Below are 20,915 nucleotides of genomic sequence, written 5' to 3' on the forward strand. Positions count from 1 at the left end.
GCATATGCCAGGTACTCATTTTACCGACCACGGATGGATGGAAGGCTGAGTGGACCTCGACCCCTTTTACCGGAGATTCGACTTCCTCCTCAGCTGCGTTACCACTGCTTACCACTCTGCGCCACAGAGGATCTTAAAAATAATGGTACTGTTAATAAAATACAACTAATAACCCAAAGGGCACCATTTAATTTCTAACATACACAAGAAAACGCTTGAGCGCACAGGTATTTTTAGCATAGGTTTAACACAATTTATGTTGTGTGCACCCTGGATTGTGCCAGGTGAACCAGTGTAGAGTACTTATTAAAAGTATTAGACTAGGACCTAGGAGTTGAAACCCCCACTCAACCATGAAGCTTATTGGTGACCTTGGGTCTGTTACTATCTCTGAGCCAATCTACCTCACAGGATTGTTGTAAAGATAAAATGATGGTGGGGGGGACCATTTATGCTATGGTGAGTTCCTTGGAGGAAAGTGGGATAAAAATGTAATAGTAGTAATAGTATTCATAGTTTTTCACCATGTTTCATACTACAAATGTGGCAATCGTCTGTAGATTTTATAGCATTCACTTCTGTTGCAGAGGAACAAATAACTTGTAGCTGCAAGCCATCATGAAACAAAACTACAGTACAGTGGATGTCATCAGAAATCTGGATTACCTACCAATTACTCTGTTTCAAAACGCCATTAATATCTAATTTAAGTATAAACTAAGGGAGTGTTAATATTTGACAGAAGTGAATGATGGATCATGTAAAAAAGCTCTTGGTTTAGAAAATAATACATGCTGGTATTATTCAAGCTCACCCTGAGCATTTCCAGATGATCACTTTTGTGGGTAGTCCTCACTAATATTGTCACTGTGAGTCATTAGTTGACTTGCATGAAAAACACACAGTTTCCATGATTAATTTAAATAGTTGTTGGTTTGCTTGGTTCTAGCTTCTTTCAAGCTAAATGCAAGACAGGAGTATCACTTCACTTTGAGTACCAAAATCTTTTATTCTGTAGTTACATTTCACTTTTTAGTGGATTATCCCTTTTCTTTTACCTTGCTGTAGTCATGAGATGTGCTCATACACCCTCCATTGCTATATATGGAATGCCTGTTATATGTTTAAATGAGAATAGGGTATCCATTACATACATCTTTATGCCTGGCAACCCAGTGACATTGCAGAATGTCTGTTTTGTGGAAACTGTTAGTATTAGGCTATTGATATTTTGGCTATTGGGCAAATGAAATATAGAGTAACAGTTGAAAAGTACCAGCAGAAACATCCAGATTTTTGAAATATCAACAGAAATGTTTGCCTCAGGTTATAAGCACACTGCAAAAGACAATGCCACCTTTGTTCATATCCCTTGTACCTGCCATTTCTCCAAGGTATCTGATTGTAATATGGCCGTTTGATGCTAACGTAGAGCCTCATTTTATCTAGCACGATGCTTTCCAGAGTATAGAGCATGTGGAATGTTGTAATGATGCTAAATGTATATGTATTATGTGGTCATATGCATGTCCTTTGGCATTGACTATCCACAATTCTAATCTTGCAGTCTGGCAAGGGAAAGCACAATATATATGTTAGATATATGTATGGATGAAATGATCATTGCACACAATGTGCTCAATTTTCTGAAACCCAATGTTTTTGAAGTAAATGAAATGTACAGGCAAAGGAGCACAGGTGTGGTGGATATTCAAATCTATTAACCAAACTCATGTTGATCGTAACTATTAAAAGGGATCATTTGTGTCAAATATTAAGCTCTGCATTGTGAAATCAATGATGGACCAAGAAAGATAAAACATTGATTGGGTTTACACCTGTGTGGAGTTGAATACTTGACAGCAGTCTTGTCACAAAAGGGATAAAAATGAAATTTGAATGTTGTATTTTAAAAAAAAGAGAATGATTAGTAGAAAAGTAATGGCTCCTAAGTGTCCAGGATGGGGTGGTGTAAGCATATAAATCAATTGCGGCACTCTGTGGAATAGTTTCCATAAGCAGGTTCTTTTAAAAACTAAAGTACGACTCCTCAGGATGGTATAATTTCTCTCTAGATGAACTTTCCGTTAGAAGATCTAAATACTAAGATATTTCACATTTATTAGTGGTGCATACTTATAGTTCATTCAGTGCTGGCTGAATGCCATTGGCAAATTATATGCTGCATATTTAACTTTAATAGCGTAGATTGCTTTCTGCCATAAATTGTGTCTTAAAGAGGAGTTGCCAAGGTTAAGCTCTACTATGGCATCACTTCACTGTTCAGCAGTGTAAAATGCTGGCAAAATGATCAGAGGCACATGTTACCAAATTCTGTTAAGCTATACCAGAAGCGGATTGGATTGTGAAAAAACAACCCAAATTGTGTCTGCATTTTGACAAATTTGTAGGGCAGTACAATATCTCAGAGAGGAGGTCAGGTTTCCTGTTTCCCTGCTGCATTCACTAGAGTTGCCCAATTTCCCTGCTTTTTAAAGTTTGATAGAAATATCTGTTGGCTTTAGGTTCTTAAACCGCAAGGTTTTTTTTGCCTATTAGTGAATTACTCTGCTTTTTAATCCAGGAGGTAAGAAATGGGATCCTGTGCAAGTTTGCTGAGAATGGATTGATCATTTGCATGCTTACTGAGTTCAATGGGATTTACTCCCCTGCAATCATGCTTAGGATAAGTGAAACTGACCATGGGGAAGGGGCAGGTCTAGGAGAGGAGGGAGGTGGAAGCAGGTGGGAGGAGGAAGGCAGGTTTGATAATTTGCATGCTTATTGAGTTCAGTAGGATTTACTCCTGTGCAGTCATGCTTACGATAGGTGCAACTGACCATGGGAGGGAGGGAGGGCTGGAGTGGGCAGGGGAGGAGAAGGAAGAAGGGAGAGAAGGAAGAAGGAAGAGGGGAGGAGAGGAAGAATGGAGGAGGAGGGGGAAGGAGGGGGGAAAGACAGGTCTGATCATTCGTATTCTTATTGAATTCAATGGAATTTACTGCCGTACAATCATGCTTAGGATAGGTAAAACTGACCATGGAGGAGGGGGGGAGGAGAGCGAAGAGGGAAGGAGGAAGGAAGGGGGATTGGAAGGGGAGGGGAGGGGTGGGAGGGGCAAAGGAAAGGGGAGGGAAGGAGCAAGAGAGAGGGGATAGGAGGGAAGAGGAGGGCAGGGCAGGTTTGATCATTTGCATGCCTTTTGAGTTCAGTGGGATTTACTCCTGTGCAATCATGCTAAGGATAGGTGACACTGACCTGGGGGAGGGGCAGGGGGAGGAGGGCAAAGGAGAAGAACAGTAGGGGTAGGGAGGAAGAGGGGAGGAGATTGCATGGGTGGGTAGGCACTGGGCAAAGGGAAAGTCCCTTTCCAAAAGGAAAACATTGTGAACAGTATCATTTTTTCAGGCACATGTAGTCTACCACTCAAATTTAAATCAAAGCTATCAATGGCCACATCCACACCAGACCTTTATTTCACTTTAGACAGTCATGGCTTCCCCCAAAGAATCCTGGGAAGTGTAGTTTGTGAAGAGTTGCTCAGAGACGACCTACTCCCATCACAGAGCTACAATCCCCAGAAGAGGGACTGACTGTTAAACCACTCTGGCCACTGGAACTCTGTCAGGGCAATAGGAGTCTCCTAACAACTCTCAGAACCCTTCACAAACTACACTTCCCAGGATTCTTTGGGGGAAGCCATGACTATTTAAAGTGAAATAAAGGTCTGGCGTGGGTGTGGCCACCTGATTAGCCAAGCCAAATAGTTGCGAGTCTGACTTTCAGAACACTGACAGTTGGTTCTTACTGAGCATGGTCGCGCTTACCATTGACTCCAATGTTAAATTTCTTAAATTAATTAAAAATCAGGTAGGCTTTTTTCCCCCTTTAAACTGCAGAATATGAAGGTCAGAGTATGGGGCAAGGTCCGTAATAGGATTACAGGTGCTCTGTGAACATGGCTGATTTTTAATGAATTTCATTAAATTATGAGACCACTGACAGAAAAAAGTCCAACAGCAGTCTGGATTTTTTCCTCTTGTTTTACACTTTGAACTCTCGATTCTCTCCGAATGTTTTGTGTATCACCATGAAGACTTGGAGGGTTGTTAAGCAAGCGTTTCTAAGTTCAGGACTATAGATTATGTAAGGTTTTATTTTGAAATGAGCCTATGGGAAACAGAAGAAAGGCACGGGGGTATTTTGAATTTAACATTGCGGAATGTGAAAAATTCATGTCTGCTATAGTATATAGCCGCTCTTGTGGCTGTATAATAAAACAGTACTTACTTCTAAGTAAACATGCATAGGATTAGATCATAAGAGACTTCACATGCTACTTTTTCTAAAGCAGAGATTAATTTCCATATCAGAACATGTAAATCCTTTTTATTTCAACCGATTTCCCCATGTAAATATGCTTATTGTGACAGCTTTATAATTGGTTATGTATTTCAAATTCTGAATTATGCTATTGCTTTAATATGTATGGTTTTCTACATGTTGCCTTTGAATTAACTAGAAAAATTAAGGCTAGTTTGCCAAGCTAACTTTTAATTTTATTTTGACTCTCCAAAATATTTAACCCTGCCCTATCCTGAAAGAACAGTAAATATGCATATTTTCAAACACAGTACACAAGAAAATGCGTCAAGCTGTCAACCGCAGTGAATAAGCCCTTACATACCCCTTTATTCTGTTTTGTTTACAAAACACATTTTTCTAAAACAACCTGTGTTGAGAGAAATATAGCTCTAGCAAACAGCACAATAAGAATGGGGGGGGGGAGGTTCCTGAAGCTAGAGGTCTTGGCCTAACTCTTCTTTGAAATGTTCTATCTAGGGCTACAATCTACACACACTTCTCTAGCAGCAAATCCCATTCAACTCAGTGGAACTTACTTCTAAGTTAACATAGATAGGATTAGACTTTAGGTAAGAATAGTCAGCTTACCTAGCTAGGAAATGAAGGAACTTTTCTCATTTAGCAGAATAACCCATATTCATAAAACAAGCACAGCAATTTTAGATATCAAGAACAGTTCTCTCCACTCTTCTCTTAATACTGACCATGCTATCAAAGTTATCTCCCAAGACCAATTCATCTTTTTTTATTCAGTTCAATTATTTTGCAGTTTTCCTGATCACTGCCTTTACTACCTGTAGAATAAGGTTGCAATTCTATGAACTCTCACTAGGATAAGCCCCATCAAACTCAGTGGGAGTTCCTTCAAATAAATATGCAAGGACCAGGCTTTAGCTATATTCAACACATAACATTAAGTCATGGTTTGTTTAACCATTGTTTGTTCAGGAAACGACGAGTCATTTCACAGACAGGCAAACAAGGCATGGCTTCTTTCTCCAAAGCTTGATTTGTTTTCCAGCTGTTCTTGCCTGTTCTTGTAGCTTGGTGAGCATTTGGGATGGGGTGGCCAACAACACCATGATTAAGCAAGGGTATTGGGTACAGACACTAAACTTGAAAATAAGCCATGGTTTATAAGTCAACAACCAACCATGGCTTCACACTGTGGTTTGTTAGCAGAAAACAAACCATAGTTCATCAGCAAGACTGGGTTTGCACATTTGAACAAATCAGAGTTAGGCTAAACAAACCACTATCTCGCCTCAGTACTCATGTCCATCCATTATTAGACTCATCTTCCTTATTTATTTAGCCAAAACAAATGTCATTTTCTCAGCTCACAGCCTTTTTATTCTTTTTCTTGTGAAAATGGAAATGGACTGCCTTTAAGTCGATTCCGACTTATGGCAACCCTATGAATAGGGTTTTCATGGTAAGGGGTATTCAGAGGGGGTTTACCATTGCCCTCCTCTGAGGCTGAGAGGCAGTGACTGGCCCAAGGTCACCCAGTGAGCTTAATGTCTATGTGGGGACTTGAATCCTGGTCTCCCAGGTCATAGTACCACATGCTAACCACTATGTCACACTGGCTGAATTACCACCAATCGGTCAAAAATATCAGAAACACAAACTGCCCCAAAAGAGTACTTTATTCCTTGAGTAGGCTTCCTGTTATTTCAGTATACAATAAGATATTTAATCTTGTATTCATATTAAATTTAACTTCTCAGAGGTAAAGTTCTCTCTCTCAAAATTAAGGGAGTAATAGCAATTCACAGTAACATTCCACACCCTTTTAAACAGCAGCCAAATAATAAAATACTCTTCCCCAAATGCACCTGAACTGGTCGGGTGACCTTGGCAGTAACTGGGCTTCAGTAGCCAGCAGATCTGGGGCCATCAGCCATGTGCTGGTAGCTGCAGCTCATTAGTGTTTAGTATTTACGCTACTGTTTGTAGCTGGCAGACTGCTGTTTGGGACCTTGTCAAATCACTGTTTGAGTGCCAGGTCATGCTCACTAGACATGGCATGGTTCACAGCACTGCAGTCCTCCAGTGTCAAGGGCTAGTTTTATGAGCTCCATTAGTGGAACTGGGAAAGACTGAAAATTAAAAGTTTAATCAGCAAGTTGTAGACTGGAAATTGCAACATTGCTTTCGAAGTACCCATCACAGTACTTTTCTCTCTCTTTCTTTTAGCTTATGTATTAATGGGACAAGCATTCCAGGGTCTCAGTTTCAGCTTACATTACACAATGCTCTCAACATTCTGGTTGCTTAAAATGTATTTAAATACCAATTGTTTGGGCTTATGGCAAAATCTATCTACAAAAGATTTAAACTGCAATCCTGTACATTGGGTTCCCCTAGCCTGGTGACCTCCAGATGCTTTGGACTACAACACCCATCATTCCTGACCATTGGCCATTCCAGCTCAAGCTTATGAGAGTTGTGGTCCAAAACATCTAAAGGGCACCAGGATGGGAAAACTTGTATACACAATTACTTGAGAATATGTCCCACTGAATATGGTGGGTCATTTTTCTGAGCAAATATGCATAGCATCACACTGTTAGGAAGACAATGAATTCTCAAACTTTTAAGTTTCTAGAAGGTTAAAAAATGACCTAGTGGGAATGACACTACATGGGGAAGCCATATTTCTCTCTCTCTCTTTTTTTTTTTAAACCAAGAAGGCTCCTGGGAATGACTCTGTGCCATGATATAGTGTCATTCCCATCTGGCCATTCTCACGGAGGGACACTGTGAGGAATTTGCTTATTCCATTCCCACCACCACTTGAAGTACAGGCAAAGCTTTTTTAAAATCAGTTAAAAGACTGACTGCAACCTTTACCACATCTTATCAGGATAAGCCCCATTCTCCAAAATATAAGAATTTCCCCCTTCCCCCCAAATCTTTAAAAAATGTACCCACACTATCAATGGAGACTAATGGCCACACAAAGGGAAGGAGTGCAATTTGGGCCCAGTTTGACCTCCTTTCGCTCAAAGCTCAAGTTCCCAATGATGCTGCATCATATGGAAATCCAACCTCCAAAAGAAAAAAAGAATAGCAGCAACGGCACTGGGTGACGCGATGATGTCATGATGTATATTTTCCAGCCTCTTGTTTTGTCCTGATGTGTGTTCCACCTAAAGTTAACAGTGTGTTGCTGTTTAATGAGAGTGTTGATAATAATACAAAATATTACTGACATACTAACAAAGTTATATTTTACTTCTATTTTGACAGATACTTTAAATGTATTGTTTTAATTTATTTTGTAATATCTAAATACCAATTAGAAGTAAGCTATTCAGATTATTTTGTTTTGCACTGTTATGATGTAAACAGGAGTGTTGTCTAACCCCGTCCCCCCCTCCCAATTCAGGCAATGTCAGATCAAACACTATTGAAGTGCAACTCACATCCCCTTTCCTTAGACTGTGGCAACCAGCACACATTTCTAAGGGCAGTTGCATGAGGCAGTGCAGCCAGAGAAAGGCTGGAGACAAAGTACTTTCAACATTGATGCAGCCAAGAGAGAGCCAGGAGGAGAGACCATCGAACAACACTGGTCCTTGGCAGAAACTACCCAGAAGCTTAGATCAGTAGAATAATCTCCAAGTCTCTAAACCATGTGCTTTACACAATAAAGCAAAGTTACTCCTGCTTCTCAATCTCAATGCAGGGGAACCGCTTATTAGTGTTAAAATGCTTCCATTTCCATGAAACTATTCTACAAACCTCTTAACTCTTCAGAAGAGCTTTACTGATATTCTTCTCTATAGGCCTGATAAATACTTGCACTGGGGGGAAACAGAGGTTACTGTTTTATATGACAAACTTGGGCATTTCATACTGATTAAACTACAAGACAAAACATGATTTGTTAGGCTTGAGAGCAATATGGTTAAGTTAAACTAAAGAGGAATTAATTTAATGGTGCCCTTAACAACATTTCTCTGCCATCTTTTGAAAGAGTCATTGCACTAGCAGTATAGCATTTGTTTAAGGCTCTCTCAGAGCCACATCTCTATCAACAAACCATAACAAAGGACAATAAAACACAGCCTCCAAGGCAAAACTCAAACCGCAAGTTAGTTGGGCAAGGAAAAAAGTAGAAGTTATGTGAACAACTGCTACTCATATCTTATGAAAAAATAAATGTAAACACTTCACTACAAAAATGAATTTAAAATATCTGTCCATATAAATAATTGGTCAAGAAACTTGTGTGACAAACAATAATAAAGAACAAAACCCAAACACGTTTCAACCACACAGGTCTTCCTCACTGGTTCAAAAAAGTATCAAAGAATTTGTGATATGGGTCTCGACCCTGAGCCAATATGGCTAAGTGATGTGGTCAAATTACCTGTGAAAAAATACATAGTAATACATAATCAGTAAAATATTGTTAAACATAACCATAAACAATATTGTCAAAAGAGACTCACAAATGCATAACAAGTTGCTATAAAGAAATTGGGTTTCTTTTTTTACAGCAGCTTGATTGTTATGAGTAGTGAGTCTCTTTTGACATTGTTTATGGTTTGTTTACAATATTTTATTGATTATGTATTACTATGTATTTTATTTTTCATAAAAAAATATTTTTGCAACTCTGCCATTGGTGCTCTAAGAAGTGTACATTCACTTTAAGCTCGCAATTGTTCCTTTGTAACCAAGTCCTTACATAAGACATCAGGTGGGAGACAAGTGAGCATGGTTTGGGGGAAATGGCCTTGCGGGCCAAATTTGGACCAGTATCAGGCGTAACTAGGCCTGCAGGCCAGGAACTCCCCATCGCTGCCATAGAGGATTAAAAGAGGCATTTCAAAAGCATGTCAAGGGCAGATCAAAGAGAGGCTTTGGATTCACTGGATCCAAAGCCTCCCATTTCCCCAAAACTCTGAGAATGGAGAAAAAGAGAACCTCCCAGCCTGGAGCTGCATACTCTTTCCTTCCCATTGTGGCCAATGGAAAACATACAAGCTGAAAAAGTCAGCAAGGGTTTGGATTTGGTGGTTTATCCACTACAACAACTCCTTCCCCTGAACCAATAGGATTGCTCTGCCCATAGCAATTTTAAAGTAAAAAAGGCAGATAGGTAGCATAACCACAGATTTTAGATAATGTTCATGGGAGGCAGCAAAATTCTATTTAGAAACCAGTATGTTAACTGAAATAATTAGCATGCACTCTTCTTCATGAAACAGATAAATTACATAATGGAAAACTTGATTAAAGTAAATGATTAAAATCGATGTAACTTGCCATGCAGAAAACACAACACAAAGACAGAGAAGAAATGAAATTTGTGAATATGTACATAGTTTGCAGTAATTAACACACACCAAAATAGGAAAAACATGCATTTAATGCGTTTCCATAGCTGTGCTCCAAGATGAATAAAGGCACAGCAGGATCAAGGAAACCAACATGGAAAAACTGATCACCTAGCATTAGAGACAGTGCATCCATCCAATGTATACATCCAATCAAAGTTTTCTGTGCAACCAACAGGTATCATTTCCTAAAAGGCCAACACCTACACAGTACACAAACTAGGAGATATCAGTTACAATCTAGAGACTACAAAATATTCTGTGTCATCATACCACTTTATAAACATTTAAGTCTTGAAATAAAGTGCATCATCTAGATATGCTGACCTGACCTGAACAGAGTTCAAAGGAGATGAAACTTCAATGCACCCAAGTGAATACTAAAACAGCACGATGCAGGTGCTTTTCTGTGAAACAGGTTATTAATTCAAACTCAGCAATGTTGAAGTGTAATATAGTAGCAAAAAAGAACAAGAAGCAAAACTCAAAGTCTCTAGGTCTACTGCTGCAGCAGATAAGAACTCACAGAAACTGACAAGAAGACTGTAAAGGGCACTGGGAAAAGTGCTGTACAATGAACAGTCTGTGCTAAGTGTGTCAGATTTACAATATTAGTGTCACAACACAAGGCATTTCAAAAGCTGAATTCTTGCAGTAAGCTAGAAATAGAAGGCTTTGGATTTATGATCACACATGCTGAGAACAGCCAGTGAAAAAAAATGGCAAGAAAGAATGCCAGCAGTTTTAGCCAAAGCTCAGGCAAACAGGATCATTAAAAACACACTTGTCAATTGGAAGAGAGGCAAGCAAAGAACTGCCCACAAGTTTCTTTCCAAACCAGAGCCTTTATGCACTCCCTGCTGTAGACCTTAAGCCCAGTCACTCAGCTTTTTGCAAGTAAACACACCTAGCGTCTCTCTAGAAAACTGTGCCCTTTACATAGGACCTACTCCTATGGCAGCATCATGTGTGATATTACAGGATGCTAATGGCCTAATAATGTCACCTATATTTACAGTTCTTCTATCAACAAGAACTCACAACAAAAAAGATGTGCAAACCAAGGCAATTGTTCTTTAAACTTTCTATAGGGCTGAGCATTTTCTGCACATCTGCCACAGCACCACGTAAATTAAGAGTGAGAGAACAAAACCTGTCAGGGAAAAGTTTTGAAAGATGTTTCCTGTCTCTGTTAAAGACTCCAAAGCAGAGGCAGTATGGGAAGAGCTTTCAATAGGCAAGTCAAGGGGCTTCTGTGTAGTAAGTAGATTAATTGTACTGGATGGGTGCTGCAGGTCCTGTTATGCCATACCAGCCCCCACCATGAAGATATGTTTAGTAAATTTAGCCTCAGGCTGTAAAGTATAAAGACAGTAATTCCTCTCCTCAAACCCGTCAGGACCACATACCCAGCAACTCTAAATGCCAATCAGTTTTTAATATACTTTTAATGGCTCATATTATTAATCCTTAAAGCACTGAATGTTAAACTTGCAGTAAGTTCTTGTTCTTGCAAATTTCCATTCCAAACAGAAGCAAAATGTACCCTTTCACCATTTCCAAATCCACCGGGCCAATCCAACACTCTGTATTCCTCAGATAATTTGAAGTGGGGGGAAAGTATAGTGGTCAGCATATTTCTATTACTGGAATCAAGAGTAATCACATTAACTTAATAGCATGAGGGAACAAACATTAAAGGGAATTTGCAAAGGTTGTTTTACAAACGATGTTATGCACCAGATGACTTTTGTTCAACCATCTTTGCTTAAAACTAAGTAGGCATCACTAATCCAAAAGTACAGGTATATCAAGAAACAGTTGCTATAATATACAATCAATAGCAAAAACTGAATGAATACATCACTCTAAGGCTCATTTTGGGGCAATAACCAGGAACATCTCTAGCTCCAGTAACAAGTCTAGAACTTATATGGAGGTATTATTTAAAATATATTTTAAAAAGAGGTTCTCAAACTGTGGTCCACGGACCACCAGTGGTCCACAAGCTTCATTCATGTGGTCCATGGCATGTTCACATTAAATATTCATATTCATTTTTAATGCTATTTTGTTGCTTCTTTTATTTATTATATTGCATTTTATTGTATTATAATTTGAATTCTATGAAACGCAAATGGTAATACTATAAAATACAACATAAGAAATAAAGAAAGCAATAAAAATACATTAAAAATTATACAGCATGTAGCAATTGTAATGCAATGTGCTAGAACATGCAGAAAACATCATGAAGCATCCGCCAAGACCATCAGCTATTTTCAAGTGGTATGTGGGAAGAAAACTTTGTGAACCACTGTTCTAAACCATTCCAGTATGGGCTTCCTCCCACACAATATCACACTGAATTATCAGCCTCAAAACACTTTTATTTTATGAAGGAATAAGGCTCTTGCTAGTCTAAGCTTTTAAGAGTAGTTCTCAGTGCAAGACACAGAAAACGTCAAGACCGAACATCTAATCAAATTAATTGCAGTGATTTAACTTGAGATACAGCTAAATCATGAATGGGTAACCTGCAGCCTTCCAGATGTTGTTGGACTCCATTCCCATCAGCCTCAACTAGCCCTGCCAAACATCAGGGATGATGGAAGTTACAGTCCAACAACATCCAGAGGACCACAGGTTCCCACCCCTAATCTAAACAAAGCAGTACAATTCACTGTTTAGATAAGCCTGTAGATGCCTACAAGAAAACCTTTAGTAGATATATTACCAGAATTTCCATAGCAATGTCGTTCACTTCTACAATGCCACTAAAAGCAATCCTATACATTTCTACCCAGAAGTTGCACTATGCATGGTTACTTGGGAATAAGCCCTTGATTTCAACCCACTCTCGCGTATTTTATTTATCATTCATTTAAAATATTTATATCCTGCCCTTCTACCCTAAAACAGGGCATTAAGAGTGGCTCACAATAAAATTATACACAACACAAAAAACATTAAAATAGATAAAAATACAGAAAATATAGTTAAGAAATTTGGGGATTGACATTAAAAAGGGACTAAAGAGGTAAAATTAAATAGGGGGGAAATAAAATCAGTTTCGGGCTCAACCTTCAGTCCTTCCCAAAGGCTCTCCGAGACAAGATAGTTTTCAAATGTCTCTGGAACACTGTGAGGGAGGGAGCAGAGAGGGCTTCTTGTCGTAGGGTATTCCAGAGCTTGGGGGCCATAGCTGAAAAGGCTCTCTCCCAGGTGCTTGCCAGTCTAACACTTTTCATTCCAGGCTCTCAGAGGAGACCAGAGGCAGCTAATGTTAAATCATGGGCAGGTACATGGCATAAAGGGTCCCTTGGGTACACTGGTCCAAGGCCATTTAGAGTTTTAAAGTGTAAGTGAATATAGAATTGTAGCCTAAAAGCATCTAGTACAAGAAAGCTGGAAAACAAGCACAGGGACATAGGATGCTTCCTTATACCGAGTCAGACCATTGGTCCATCTATTTCAGCACTGTCTACAATGATTGACAGCGGGTCCCCAGGATTTCAAACAGGATTCTCTCCTAGCCCTACCTGGAGATGCCAGGGATTGAACCTGGGACCTTCTGCATGTAAGGCAGATGTTCTACCATTCAGCTATGGCCCTTCCCCAACAAGCATTGGTTTCAGCTAAATTTTAAAGGGTTCCATTTTGTTTTTTCCATTCTAGTCCTCTTGTTCTTGTTGCTTTTAGTGCCATTGTAGAAATAAAAGCTATTACTATAAAAATAGGAAAAGCAATATTAACAACAAACAGCCTCAGAATCTGCCCAAATATACTGCTTAAAATTTATAATTGAGATGACCAGCAAACATCCCAGATTAGGAATCTTTTTCTCTTCCACCCTCTTTACAAAATAGTTACTTACAATACATCAGGTGATTGCAAGAGGCACACAAAAAGTTACGAGGAAATTTTACTAGTCAAAATCTCTCACTAATCTGTGCAAATCAAAATATTTCAGAACTTCCAGCCAACTCAAACATGGGTTACTATTAAATGGGGAAAAAACTAGAGTTCAGAACGAAATCATAGAATGTCAATCAGATATTCCTCTGCAATCTAACCAGAGGAGTTTACTGTCTAGAAAGCAGAAACCTCAGTGCAAAAGGTCAGCTATGGTGCAGGAATTACCTTGGGACAAGGTTAACACCAGCACTATCCTGATTACCCAGCTGTAGAGCAAATGCAACTCTAAAGATGGTCCATAGGGCAGAATATCTTCTACTGAATTTGATCTGTGGACCTATGATTGCAAATGTTAGATTTCTAGCCTGCTCCAACCTGAAGGCTCAGAGTGCTTAATTTAAAAAAAGTTAGTGAAGCAGAACAATGTGCATATTTCATTATGCCTTCCCAACATCCCTGATGCCAAAGACCAGCTCAAACACGCAGGTCTCAAAATGTTTCAAAGGTGCTCATGTTTGACAAGTCTGCAGTGAGGAGTTCTACCATGGATGGGCAACCACAAAGGATACCTCTTTGTCCTTGCTTACTGAGCTTGAGAAACAGATAATTAGAAAGAGAGTGCACTACATGGTTTTTAGATATCATAGCAAGACAAAAGGGGATATACAGCAGAATTCAGAAATCATACAACTCACATGGTCCAGACTGCCCTTTAGATGTCCATTAGAGTCAGCGTTTACCATACATGGTGTACTAGCAGGGGGAAACACGCTCACTGAACTGTATACACAGCGATTAAAAATGTAACAGTGACATTAAATACTAGTATTTGTAGTATAACACTTCACACATCACAACAAAATTCTCTTACAAATGATACTTGTGTAGAAACTAATTATTTTACACACATGTTTTTGGCTCCAAATTCAGAGCGTTCAAACTGGGGAGAGGAGGGGAGAGAGAGAAGAGACAATCATAGCATGTGTTTAGGAAAAGCACTCACCTGTGACCACATGTTACAAAATCACATGTAGGTTTCATATTATTTTTCTTACATAAAATATAAGAAAATATAAATATTATTGCTTAGCTTTAAATAGAGAAATCAACTTTAGTGTTGTTCAAATGCTCAGTGTGTTCATAATCTAAGCCTAACCATGGCTAAGCATAAATATGCAAGCATGCAGGTACTCAACAGCTGCTTCACTCCCCCAATTCTCCTGCTGCTGCACCACCCAGAACTAAGTCTTAATTTGGCTTAGTATTACATCCAAACCCAAGCTCATGGTTTGTCTCCACAAGACAAACCACAAGCGATAAGCCAAAAACATACCTTGGCTACAGCTTCTGGTTTCTCTGGAGTGAGACAAACCACGAGCCTGGGTTTGGTTGCAATTATAAGCTAAATCATAGCTTAACTCGGGGTAGTTAGCAGAAAGGCCTAGGGAGAAGTGGAATAGCTGCAATTTTTGCTGTAAATACTAGTATACTCATGTGTTCACTCTTAGTCATAGTTTCACTTAGTGCTAGATGTGAAGTGGGCCAAAGAAAAAAGCTGAAGCTTGAACATAATTGCCAAAAGCTATGAAATGAAGTCTACTATAACACCAGACAGGCAACAGTTCATGTTTGCCATGTGTCAGAAGGCAAACACTACAAATCTTGTGATTCATTACTTGTGCTTACACATTTTTACACAAGCATGTGATATTGGCCCATAAAACTTCTCATTTTATGAGAAACACTTGTCCAGAATACATTTTAGATGTACATATAAAAACAAAATGTGCACATCAAAATGTGTGTAACAAGGCACATAAAAAGACGCATACAGTTCGACGACACATGGCACCATTTTGGGGCATATGTCAATACAACTTTGCCTACTGTCTCCCCACCCACTACTCATGTCTCTCTGTAGTGCAGTTACGTATTCAAGTCTGAGAACTACATTTCTGTGACTATGAAACAATGCAAGACAAAGGAGGCATCATTCATGACTAACTGTAATTGCTGAAGAGAGTAAAATATAAAGCTCCTAATATTTTGTAAACTAGGTAATTGTACTCTGTGACCTTGTTTCTGTTTGTTCATTTTTATTAAAAAATAATAATAAAAATATATATTTTTAAAAGATGCATACAGTAGGCAGCCAGGATTCTATATCATATATGTATGTATGTTGGCTACTGAATGTTTAAATCAGCTCTTCAGTAAGAAAATAATACTCAACTAAGCACGCAGACTCAGAAACAACAGGGCAATTGATGAAAGACTATTACCAGGAAAAAAATGAAGGCGAAAGGAACAGCTTGCTACTCTGAAATTATACCATGCAAATACTGAATTCGTTTTGAGCACAGTATTCAGCATTCCAGGAATCTCACCTTTCATTTTTTAAAAAGTTAATCAAGTTTCTAGCCCTTACAGCTCCCTTTCGCATTCTTCTTCCCCACTCCCATCACCAAACATCACCATCCCACCTTTTTTGAATTCCTCAAGCATGGCATCTAGCTTGGTGTCATTGAAGACAAAGTGCAGCGGGTGGTTATAGAAACGGGTGATGGTCTTGAGTGGGGTGCAGTCATCAGGATCCACAAAGGCCAAGTCCTTGACAAACAGGAGGTCCACAATGTTGGAGCGGTCTCCTTCAAAGACAGGGATACGGGTATAACCACTTTCCATGATTTCAGACATGGTGTTGAAGTCAAGCACAGCCTCAGCAGTAATCATGAAGCAGTCCCGAAGCGGAGTCATTACATCCTCCACTGTCTTTGTGCGCAGTTCCAGTGCTCCTTGAATTATATTCAGCTCCTCCTTGACCAGGTCATTGTATGGATCTGTAACCCTTAACATCTCAAGCAGTTTCTCACGGTTGTAGACAGTACCAATCTCCTGCCCTAAGACACAGTCTAGGAGCTTGCTGACCGGGTAAGAGGCCGGAAAGGTCATCATCATGAAAAACTTGGTAAGGAAGATGGTGTTGGCACCTACAGCAAGGCCGTGCCGGGAACAAATAGCTTGCGGCACGATTTCACCAAAGATGACGATACCAATGGTGGAGACTACCACAGCCACCAGTCCAGAACCAGCGATGTCATCAAGCAGGATAGTAAGAGTGGTGTTGACCAACACATTGCCCAAGAGTAGGGAGCACAATAAGTAATTGCCCTGGCGGCGCACAGGCTCAATACGCTTGGCATAGTTCTTCTCTTTTTCTGTCCCACAGTTCTGCACAATCCGCAACTCCATTGGGTCAAGGGCCATAAGTCCCAGGTTGAGTCCACTGAACATGCCAGAGAGGCACAGTAAGAGTGAGATGAAGATCACCTGAAGCCAGAAGGGTAACAAGAACTTCTTCTCCTCCCCCACAATCATCCTAGTATCCTCACCATCATGGTAGATCCAAGTGGTCTCAGTCCACGGTCCACCATCAGGGCCAATAATGCTCCCTCCTCCACTGCTGCCCCCGGTGGAACTCCCTGCCCCCCCCAAGATAGCTGGGGAAGACACGGAGGTGCATAGGTAGTAAGACTTGCTTTTCTCAGTTTTCCGCAATGGCTTGATATCAATCTCAATGACACCCGACGTGCGGCGGTTGAGGGAGATGTGCGGCAGGATTATGATGTCCGAGGTGCGGATGCCGCAGCGTTGCGGAGCCGGCGACGAAGACCCAACGGGAGCCGGGCCATCCTCTTGCTCAGCCGGCGGGCGCCTGCCTTCTCCATCCCTCCACCGGTCATGCTCGGTAAAGGCGATGCGGGACCAGGTCTCATTATTGATATTCTGCCCGTAGACCCGCAGCTTGACACGACTCCTCTCGCTCACTCGTAGCACACCCTTCTCCATGAACGACACGTCATTCGTGTCCTCCAGCCGCAGTCCGATGATCACCGTCTCCTCAGAGTCGGACGCGCCGGGCAACAAGGAGGAGGAGGAGGAGGAGGCGGCGCGCGGGGGCTGCTCTCCCAGGCACCGGCTGAGGAGGATACCCAGCAGCAGCGGCAGTAGCAGCGGAGACCGTAGCAGGACCCGCGTCTCCCTCTCGCCGCCTCCCCCCGGCCCCGCCAAGAGCCAGGCAGCAGCCGCGGGTAGCGGTGCGGCCATATTCCAGTCAAGGGAGATCACCACTACCACGGCCAACATAAACAGAGCAGCTTCATCGCGACGGCGGTCAACGGCCACAGTGAGGTGCGAACCCCTCAAGCGATGACAGGCGACTGGCGGCCCTCCGCCAGGAGCTACTCCAACCCCTACCCCTGAGGGGAAGGGGGAGAGAGTGAACGGAGCCCGCGCGTGCGCATCAACCAATCAGGTGAATACAAGCGGGACGACGGCAGAAGGGGGACGGAGAAGAAAAACAATTGTCCAATCGGAGAGCGCGCATGAAAAAGGAGAGAGGGGGTGAAAGCTAGCTAGGCAGCCGGCCTGCCGCTTACCCTTCTTGCACACGCAAGGAGACGAAGGGAAAGGAGAGCCTTGCTCAGGTTCTGCCCGGAGAAGAGAGGCGAGACCGACTGAAGTACGTGTGTTCACTGGCTAACGTGCACCCGCGCATAGGGAATAGTGGGAGTCAGAACTGTCTATGCCTGTCTGGCCGAGTTCACTTGCGCTCGCCGCTCAGTCGGTACTCTGTATAGCAGCTGGAACCCTTACGCGCGGTAGCTGCAATAGAAGGACATTGCGGTGCGCGAGAAACCAAATGGGCCCCGCCCCCTTCTCTAAATTAAAAAGCGCGTGACTAGTATGTGTATGTAGCACTAGCCGGACTGAGCAATGAGCCAATGGGAAGGGAGAAGAGCGGCGATTGGTGAGAGGGATGGCCAATAGAAGGGAAGATGTCTGCCGGTTCCCGGCTCCTCTTGATATGTTCGCCGCGAAACTGTCCAGGCCTGAGGGATACGTTTCTTTTATAAGGGCGCCTTCTCGACCCGTACCCCCCACCCGCCTGCACATCGGGCGCTGTTGGCATTTTCTTTGTTGTGCATATTTTCCTTTATTACGATTTGTCCTCTTTTAAAATTGTTGGTCAGTTTAAAATAATAAAATAGTCCTGCCTTGTCACAGAGGCACACACACACGTACACAACAGTGAAAGCAAACAGATATTAAAGGAGACCTAAATATTTTGCTTTAGATTTTAATGTCTCTGTTTTGTTAGTCACTGTAATAAATATATTTTGTATTTTAATCTTTTTGTACACCGCCCAGAGAGCTATTCGCTATGGGCGGTTTAAAAATGAAACAAATAAATAAATATATGGCTTTACTGATGATGAATTCCATCCTTCTGGGATCCAGAGCAAGATTGTTTGAAGTTCTGTTTGATACTTCAAAAATAATCTAAATAGATACAGCAAGCAAGCCATCTGCTTCCGTCGCTTTTTTTCCCAGCATCCACATACCATTCTCCCTATCCAAGTGGCAACCCATACTTTTTCAGTAATTCAGATTCTCCCAATCCACATATAATCCAATAAAGGAAGAAAATCCAATAGGAAATAATGTGTTACCCAACTGCAAACACACTGAAGCATGTTTTGTGGGCAGATTTTTTTAATGTGTGTGACTTTTGCTGGGGGTCATCTATCACCATACCCCTTACTTCCATTTGCGCCTCGCCTGAGCACAACCTAGATTCCATCAATCCAAAGTAAAGGATGTCCCAGGTCTATTATCACCTGTTGTTACTGAAGGCACTTTCCAGTACATTTTTATCTTAAAAAACCCAGTTGATTTATGTAAAACTGCTCTTGTTCAAAACAGCTGTATTTAAAATAAAAATAAAATTGGCCAGAAAGAACTAGATATGAGGTGGGAAAGGAAAAGGGGAAAGAAAAATACTTTGTGTCCAAACCCCTCAACCCCCCCCCCATTGCTATCCCCATTCTGCCTTGGTAGTGTGTGTTCGTGCTTGAAACACACTGTTTATATGGAATAAAATAAGTTTTGTGCAAATCTGAACTATTTACAATGCTTGCTGAATGCAACCTTTCCAAGTCGCACAGTGGGAGGGATGGTCTGGAGATCTCATGCACCCATGCCTCCTCCTGCCTGGCCCTTGTTTATCCTGGTGAGATACTTCATGGTGAGCTGCTAGTTCTCCCCCTGGAGAGGAGGTCTGCCACCAGCAAGGGGAGAGACATCAAGAAGTGCCTCTTTGTTACCATTCAGCTTGGCACAACACACATTTTTTATTTTTGAAAATGCTGTCTTGTGCAAACCAGTAATGCAAAAAACATCTGTATCAAAAATAAGTTTTAAAATTGGATGTTTTACCCACTGTGGAACATGCGTTAAACATTTGCTTTGGTAGAAATTCGTTGTCGTGCAATTCCATTAACAAAACAAGTTTTTGAAACAACTGTGCAAACACAGGTAAACAAATACTGCACATATGCTCACGAAGGACCTCAAGTTTCAGGTTTCTTGAGGATGGGGAAGTAGAAATTGAGGGGAGAGGACAACAACACATAGAACAAAAACACCCCATCAAGCACCACCCATTAGTGTGGGCAGGTGTCATTGAGAAATATTACAGACAGAAAATTGAAAGCACTTGTGTGCCAAAAGCACATAAAAGCGTACATAGAAAAATTGCTCTAAGTACAAATTAATGTCCTAGGATGGATACAGCCTTTGTGTATTTCTATGCATACATTATAGTCACAGTCACAGATCTGAAATATGTGTGAACAAGCCAATTTTTTGTTGGATAGACTAGAATTTCAGTCTCTGGTTAGCTTCTGTTGTAGTCGCAGGATGCAAACAGCGGGGAAGTGTGTTAGAACTCAGTAAGCACACATACACGTGATCTGTAACAGTTCAATGCCATGCATCTTTACTCAGCAGTAAGTTCTACTGATTTCAGTCAGACTTATACCCTAATAGTAAGTGTGGATAGAGTTGCAGCCTTAAGGGCCAAATAACTACATTACATGGTGTGAAGTACATAAAGCAATGGTACTCCTCTCAAAATATTTATTTGAGGGGTGGGAACATCTTCATATCTGAGATAATATTTCCCAAAGTGTTTTTTATTATTGTTGTAGAATTGATGTTATTTCATGAACTGGGGAAAGGGCCATAGTGCAGTGGTAGAGCACCTGCCTTGCATGCAGAAAGTCCCCGATCCAATCCCTGGTATCTCCAGGTAGGACTGGGAGATATCCTCTGCCTGAAATCCTGGAGAGCCACTGCCAGTCACTATAGACAATAACAGGCTATATGAACCAGTGGTCCAACTTGGTATAAGGCAGCTTTCTATGTTCCTAT

The 20,915-nt window shown here is 41.0% G+C and overlaps 1 protein-coding gene across 3 annotated transcripts in view; it reads right to left on the reverse strand.

The window, feature by feature from the left end:
• The window catches only part of CNNM2 (cyclin and CBS domain divalent metal cation transport mediator 2), a 193,756-nt gene extending 175,389 nt beyond the window's left edge, over positions 1-18,367 (reverse strand). For 2 of the 3 annotated variants that reach the window (XM_061636121.1, XM_061636120.1), the window contains exon 1: positions 16,124-18,366. In XM_061636121.1, the coding sequence (XP_061492105.1) occupies positions 16,124-17,786 (1,663 nt within the window). In that variant the 5' untranslated portion in view covers positions 17,787-18,366. Of the gene's footprint in view, positions 1-16,123 lie in introns of all 3 variants that reach the window. The other variant, XM_061636122.1, reaches the window with a different exon arrangement.
• Between the last annotated feature and the right edge of the window lie 2,548 nt (positions 18,368-20,915).

Source organism: Rhineura floridana, chromosome 7 (assembly GCF_030035675.1).
Source record: "Rhineura floridana isolate rRhiFlo1 chromosome 7, rRhiFlo1.hap2, whole genome shotgun sequence".
In the NCBI taxonomy this organism is placed as follows: Eukaryota; Metazoa; Chordata; class Lepidosauria; order Squamata; family Rhineuridae; genus Rhineura; species Rhineura floridana.